Source organism: Cotesia glomerata, linkage group LG1, assembly GCF_020080835.1.
Source record: "Cotesia glomerata isolate CgM1 linkage group LG1, MPM_Cglom_v2.3, whole genome shotgun sequence".
Classification (NCBI taxonomy): Eukaryota; Metazoa; Arthropoda; class Insecta; order Hymenoptera; family Braconidae; genus Cotesia; species Cotesia glomerata.
In genome coordinates, this window is record NC_058158.1 from 30,180,985 (window position 1) to 30,188,483 (window position 7,499).

At 30.1% G+C, this 7,499-nt stretch overlaps 1 protein-coding gene across 8 annotated transcripts; it reads left to right on the forward strand.

Annotated features, from left to right (window-relative positions):
- Positions 1–296: 296 nt before the first annotated feature.
- Positions 297–6,592, forward strand: LOC123260765 (bromodomain-containing protein 7). Of its 8 annotated transcripts, none has more exons than XM_044722105.1 (4): positions 299–624; positions 1,878–2,018; positions 2,959–4,641; positions 5,331–6,592. In XM_044722105.1, exons 3-4 carry the CDS (start codon positions 3,066–3,068, stop codon positions 6,020–6,022), a joined length of 2,268 nt encoding a protein of 755 aa, XP_044578040.1. In that variant the 5' UTR covers positions 299–624; positions 1,878–2,018; positions 2,959–3,065; the 3' UTR covers positions 6,023–6,592. The 8 variants fall into 8 exon arrangements, with proteins under 8 accessions (XP_044578025.1, XP_044578040.1, XP_044578034.1 ...); XM_044722099.1 differs by having other exon boundaries at positions 1,893–2,018; XM_044722131.1 differs by having other exon boundaries at positions 1,893–2,018; positions 2,962–4,641.
- The last annotated feature ends 907 nt before the right edge of the window (positions 6,593–7,499 follow it).

Consider the following 7,499-nt stretch of genomic DNA (forward strand, 5'->3'; position numbering starts at 1 on the left):
TGCTGATTATATTTTTTTACAGAGGTAAAAAATTATTTTTTATTATTTTAGAAATATCTTAATAAGAATATTAATGAAATCTTTTTTTTATAGAACATTCGCGATGAATTTTAAATCAAATGGTGAGTGATTTTTTATTTTTAATTGAATTTATATACTCTGCGATAACTGCAAAAGAATACTACATATGTCTGTATAAAATTTTAATTGTTAAAGTTTTCTTAACTATTGTTTATGAAAAAAAAATTATACTTTTAATTGAAAATTTCAAATATTCTACACTCTATTTTGAAATCTAATCAGAGGCGTCATCTTGTGCAGCCGACCTTAACTCATGTCGACTGAAAGAACTATCGATTACAAGACAAAAATAAGGTACAAGTCGATAATCGCAATTATTAAATGGCCGCCAAACAATTCGTCAGCATCCATAACTCTCACGACGTATATGTGTTAAAAAACAATCGCGTCGATCTGTAAAAAAAAAAAAAAAAAAAAAAAAAAAAAATAACAATTCCCTTTCTTATTTAAAACGTCGTACTTAATAAGCCGTCAAACTGTGGCCTCAACAGCAAATTATGGGACCCAAGAAACATAAAAAACACAAACGCGAACGTCACGAAGGTAAGAAATACACACATTTATACAAGTATTCTTTTTCTATAGTTTCTCAATACCGGGTTGTATTTTTTTTTCTTTTTATTTTTGTTTTTTATTTCACTCTTACTTGAAACCCTACCTCATTGTTTGATCGCAAAGCAGAAAAGTTTAGTCCAAGTCTCAGATTCATTTTCTCCAAGCATTTTTCATCGAAATTAATTGGTAAACTATGTTATTATTTACTCATTTATTTGTCAATTACTCATTATTTATTTAAAATCCCACGCATGATTGTAAAAAACTTGGAGTTTTAAAGTCATTTCTCTATTCGCTGTTAGAATTCTCAGTTTAAAGTATTTATATTGCATTTTTTCAATTAACTTCTCCACAATAAAATTGTTTTTTGTATCAAACGTTAAAATAATAAATTTTTTTATAACTTATATTCTATTAATTGTAAAATAATTGAATCTGAATGGTATTGATTTTTTCGAACTGTAAAATAATTTGTAAATAATCTATTAAAATAATCATTCATCTCAACTTAATTAGTTAATCTTACGAAGGATTGAATAAAATAAATGATGGCATCATAAATGGAACAAATTAATATTTATAAATTTACAACTAATTAACATGAATAAATTATTCATATATTCATAGCGTATTAATAATTATTAACAATTGTTGTTATAGGTACATGGACAAAATATAAAAACGGTGCTGCATCGACTTTTTTACATTTTGGAAAATTTATTACGGCTGAATTGCTGTTGTACAAAAATATTCATTTGAGTGTTATTTATAATCAACGATCATAAATCTTGAATAACCTTTCAATGTTACTGGAAGCCAGTTTATCTCAGTTCAGAAGTTTTATTATTATTATTAATATTTTTTACTGAAGAAATTAATCATTTTATGTAGTTATAATTGTCAGTTGCCACTATTTATCTTTTATTTAAATTCATTATTTACTTAACGATCAATTTTTATTACTAAGGTTACTTATTCAGAATTTATTTTCATGATTATTGGTTATAAATAATACTCATGTGTATTTTTATATTCATAGAACTTTATAAAGTCATGATAAATTTGATGAAACGGTATCAACAGTTGATGCATTATTACTATTATTTTTTTATTCTTAATCATTAGTACTTATTAAAAATCTCATATGTAACATATAGCATTATAATAATTTATTTAAAGTAAAATATTAATTTTAATAAATAATCCATCATTATTTTAATATGAATCCTTCTTACTCATAGTTTAATGGTGTACAGGAATAATGACTACGTTTTCACCATGGACATACTGAGAGTGAGATTGGAGTAGAAGTAATAAGGTGGATTATTGGGAAGTAATAGAGAAAATACGGCGGTTCCATAGCAAGAACTTCCTGAACCGAAGTAAGTTAGGGGTAACTGCCGACTAGTTGCACGAGAGAAAAGCTAGAAAAACTTTTATTTCGGGAGTTACTTTTTTAATCCCCAAATCCCTTTCTATTATTATAAATACATACATAAATACGTAAATGTTATTTGTATTGTTTGTATCGATTGAAGTGCGACCCAGTCGATGCTGATTCATTTTATTCCTAATTATCAACTGAAAAAAAAAAAAACACACACACATTGAATAATAAAACTATTTGTTTAATATTAATAAAACTTTCAAGTGGTTGCACTTCAATCAACTGGCTGTTGTTGTGGCCATAAAAGCCACTAAATGCTTTGCTTACCGACCCTTTTAGCGTATTTTCAATAAATTTTGATAATTATTATTTATTCATTGTAATAATTATTATTAAATTGAAAATACTGTAAGAAAAGTGGATTCCTCGTGTAATGAGTAAATCTACATCCAACCTCGCTTCCAGTTCGTTTTATTAAGTGAAGACCAAGTCACTACTACTACTACTACTACTACTACTACTACTACTACTACTACTACTACTACTACTACTACTGTATTTAATATTAAACTAAAGCCAGCTTGAATTTGTTTTTATTATTTTATTATTCTACTCTTAATAATCCAACTTCTTATATTTTTTGTTACTTCTTAAAAAGTGAACGCTCATTATTATAATTAACAAACAAATAATTATCACTGTATAATTATTTGTTTAGTTTACTAAAATTAAAAATTAAAAAATTCTTATGCTAAGCCTCTATAATATTTTTTTAGCGACTGCTGACGCATGCTGTAGTTCTTGAGCTTGTAATTTATTATCATTGATACTCTACATAAAATATGAATAAATAATAATAATAATAGCTATCATAGCATTACTTAATAAATAAATCTAAAAAATCATGATTACTAAATATAAAATTATTATTTCAGAAGAACTTTATTCGACGCCGGATAAACCAACACTGAAGCTAATTCTCAAAGTAGGTGGTAACAGCGGTACTCCTGAATACGGAAGCGATTCGCCAAATTCATCAGCGATGCTGTCTCAACAGTACCAGCAGCTGGGTATGAATTACTCAGTGACCCAAAATGAGTCCGAGTACGAAAAGTACGTGAGCGCTCATAAGAAATTGAAGAAAAAGAAAAAGAAGAAGGATAAACGTCACAAACACCATCACAAGGACAAGAAACGTCGCCGAGAAGAGTCAAGTCAGGAGTCTGTTGGTGACGTCGATGAAAGTTTTATGGAGGTACCTAAAAAATTAGCTACTAATCACCACTTAGCACCACCAAAGCTTGGTTCTGGCTCAGAACAGAGGGCAGGACTCAACACGAGCTCGTTGTCACCTCATCGCGAGCCACGGACTTGTGTTTTGAAAAAAATAGCTGAACGTACTCCGTTGCAGCGACTTTTAGAGCATTTATTGCGATCTATGGAGAAACGTGATCCTCAACAATTTTTTGCCTGGCCGGTGACTGATAATATCGCGCCTGGTTACTCGTCAATTATTAAAAATCCGATGGATTTTAGTACGATAAAGCAAAAAATTGATGATAATAACTATCAAAACTTGAATGAATTTATTGAAGATTTTAAGCTGATGTGCGATAACGCCATGATTTACAATCATCCAGAGACTATTTATTACAAAGCTGCAAAAAAATTATTGCATGTTGGTCTCAAAATGGTGACGCCTGAAAAATTGCGTCAATTGAGGCCGGTCTTAACTTATATGCATGATATTGCTAGAGATGAATTAGGATTTGAACTTGGGGTTGAGGATCCCAACAATCCAGACACTCTGGTTACTGAGGAGCAGATTGAGAAAGAACGCGAACAAGAGGAACGTAATGAAGAAGCTGAGGAAATGAGAAAAGAAAATCAGCGTAAAATCCGTCTTGCTAGTCTCGGGAAGTTCGAAGCTGTGCCGGATGATCTCACACCTGAAGAAATACTCAAACAAGCCCGCGGGGCCGCTAAAGCTGCGTCGGATAAATTAACTATGAAACGACTTAACTCTAAAATGGGTTTCCTTAGACAAAAGAAAGACGGTACAACAAGTTTACAAATAATTGTTCATGGAGATGGAGTAATTCCTGGTACAAATCAACGACCGGTATCACTCGGTCAATTAATTGGTAAACTAAGCCACGGTACTGGCGTACTTGCAGGTTTCCGCGAAGACCGTCGAAATATGTCTAAGCCCGTAAAGTCACTTTATTACGGTGCTTTTGGTTCTTATGCACCAAGTTACGACTCTACTTTCGCAAACCTCACTAAAGAAGAAACAGAATTAGTTTACCAGACTTATGGTGATGAAACTGCTGTACAGTACGCTGAATCAATACTCGATTTTGCGAAAGACTGCGATTACACTCTTACCATGGTTGATGATTTGTTGGATATACTTACTGGTGGTGATCATAGAAAAACTAAAAAGCTACTTGAAGAAAAACGGAGGCTCAAAGAAGAGGAGAAGAAAATAGAACATTTGTTAGAAAAACCGTTTAATGATTTCGATAAAAATGGGCAAGATAAAGTTAAAGTTGATATGGATCAGCTCAAAACTTTATCTGAATTAGGGATCGATGTTAACTTTTTAGATGAATTAGGTAAGTTTATTTTTGTTCTTTTATTTGTATTTTAACTTGAACTGCCCAGTTATTGATTTTAAAAATTTGTCTTAACTGAATTAAAAATGTCAAAGTTATAAACCCATAATAAGCATAAATTAGATTTAATTTGCTTTTTATTATGACTTTTAAGGTAATTAATTAAAAGCAACATAAAGTGAACTTAGTTGTGGAATCAAAATCTTAGAGAAACCTCTTAGCGTAAGCCTCAACTTACCGTAACTTGGATTTTTATTATCATAGTATGCGATTATTATAATATATAGTAAGCTTGCATGTCAAAAATAAATTATACTAATGCTTAAAATGATGACGAGGCACATAAAAAATAATTATAATTATAAATCCGTAGGAAACTAATCAATAACCTACACCATAAACAAAGTGGCTTATTATAGTTAATTTTATTATTATAAAAATGAGGGTCATTTCTCGGGTCAAGTACTTGATTGTAGAAAATTTTTAAGGATCAAACGTAGGGTTACGTATAAATTGGTGCTTATAAAATTTTTTATCACGTAATAAAACTATATCGTTAATTTATTTTATTTTTAAAAATAAAAAAAATTATTTTTACTGAAATTTTTAATTTAATAACTGGGTTATTTGCTAAACTATTAATCAATTGTTTATTGTGATTATTATTAATGAAAATTGTCAATTTTCAGAGGATGACATGAAGTCAAATGAAGATCGTACGATACTTCAAAGCCGATTGGACGAGACATCTCAAATGTTGGGACAATTGCGTCAAGCTCAACATGACAGGTTATCAGGGCCTCCGCCTGCTCACTTGTCAAACGTACCGAAAGCACCCGAGAGTGAAGTCAATCTTGCCGAAAAGATATCTGAAAATTTAACGGAGATAGCCAAGAAATTGCCGCCGTCAGCGATCGCACCGGTTGATGGCCTGCGTCGCGCGATGGGAATAGCCCCAGTTGGCGGCCCAGAGCCTATGGAAGTGGATCCAATCACTCATAATCCAACGATAGTAGCTGAAAACGATCTACTAAACCAAACAAATTCTGATCAAACTGCTAGTTCTGTAGCTTCTGGTAGAACTGGTGCCGGTTCAGCTGCTACAAATTTATTGGCTAGTACTTCACCTATTCAAGCGGGTATTGTCAACGCTGATGAACAAACAAGCTCAACAATAGGTCTGGCTACAACAACACAAACTCCAATGCAAATTCAAATCGGTTTAACGCCTAATCAAACAACTTTGATGGCCAATAATGAGTCGACTGGTGTTCCGGATCTTGAATCTGAATTACGTGAATTTTTGGAAAGTGATCCGACTCTTGGACATTCACCCTTGCACGATGATAAAACCTTAGAAGATATTTTATCTGAGTCTTAATATGTATCGTGGATCACGATTAAATAACTTAAATAAGATGTAATCTAATTAATTGAATATTGTATATTTTATAATGATAATTATGGTAATAATATTAATTAAAAATAAATAACTTATGATTCTCCAAGTTTATTTATTATAAACTTGAGAGAACAATATTTCAAGACAATTGAGACGTTTTTATATTAATTATCTAAAATTTTTTTTAATAAATTTATTGGGTTTCATCATTAAAAAATTTTAATCAAGTTGTAAAAAAATTAGAGCTGAATTAATTAAGTAGTGAAGATAAATTAAATATATTTTTTTAGTGGTATAAAAAATAAATGATGAATGTGCAAGTGTAATTTATAATGATCGCTGTGATAAATCGAGCACACACCAACAGTTGTTGGATTTATTATAAATTATTATAGTACGAAATTAATTACTTTTTAGCTTCAATGCTTAGATAATTATGTTGTCTCAATTATCTTGAATAATAGCAAACGTTTATAACTAATGTGTAAAACTTGTAAGATTGACGTAAATGTAATTGATAATTAAAATAATTTTTTTTTTTAATAAAGATTAATTTTTTCTTATTTAACTCAACGTTGAATCATAATTCATAATTAATTATTATAATTTATTAAAAAGAATAACAAATTTGTTGGTATTCGTTTTTTTTTTTTTTTTTCGTTTATTGTGTCTTTAATCACAAAATCAATGCTCATGTTTTGAAGAGCCAGCTGCGTCGCGTACACTCGATGCTAAAATAAATCACTAACGTCAGATGAAGAAACTAATCATCTTACTCTAGTCTCAATAAATAAAAAATTGAAAAAATAGGCAACATTATTAAATGTAAATTTTATGTCAAAACAAGAATATCTCTATTTACGCTAAAAAAAAGTCTGAGTATTATATTAAGTTTCTATTAAATTGTTTATTTTAACAAAATTTTCGAATCAATTTCTAACGACCTTAAATAAACTATCGTGTGTAATTTAATAAATGCAAATAGTATTAAAGCCTGGGAAATTTTAAAATAACATTTTAAACAAATTTAAAATCTTTCTCTCTTGTTCATTTTATCTACCAACGAAATAAAATTAATAATTCTGCAGTGCTTACCGTGAATATATCATTATAATAATATTTATTTCGTTTAATATCAATTCAACGGAAATATGGTATGATAATTAATAATAATAATACTTGTTATTTAATATAATAACAAAAATAACAGTAATGGAAACAACTATACAATAGTCACGTATAATCGTTTGCGATTTGATTTAACGAACAACGGTCTCAAACATGAGCCTCCTACTCACTTATTGCACCTTCTTGCACTCCCTGTACTAGTATAACGTGTATATAACTAAATCACATATGCTATTAGCAAACGTTTCTCTATAACATGTAGCACCCGACATAACAGCACCCATGACCCATCAACCCCTGACCATACACACATCGCATCCCAACAAAC

What these genes read in the sequence shown, in the direction of transcription:
- LOC123260765 (XM_044722080.1), top strand. Translation starts at nt 579, where the DNA reads ATGGGACCCAAGAAACATAAAAAACACAAACGCGAACGTCACGAAG. An exon ending in CAAACGCGAACGTCACGAAG is followed by an intron (nt 625 to 2,958) that starts GTAAGAAATACA and finishes TTATTATTTCAG; the next exon opens with AAGAACTTTATTCGACGCCG. An exon ending in TAACTTTTTAGATGAATTAG is followed by an intron (nt 4,642 to 5,330) that starts GTAAGTTTATTT and finishes GTCAATTTTCAG; the next exon opens with AGGATGACATGAAGTCAAAT.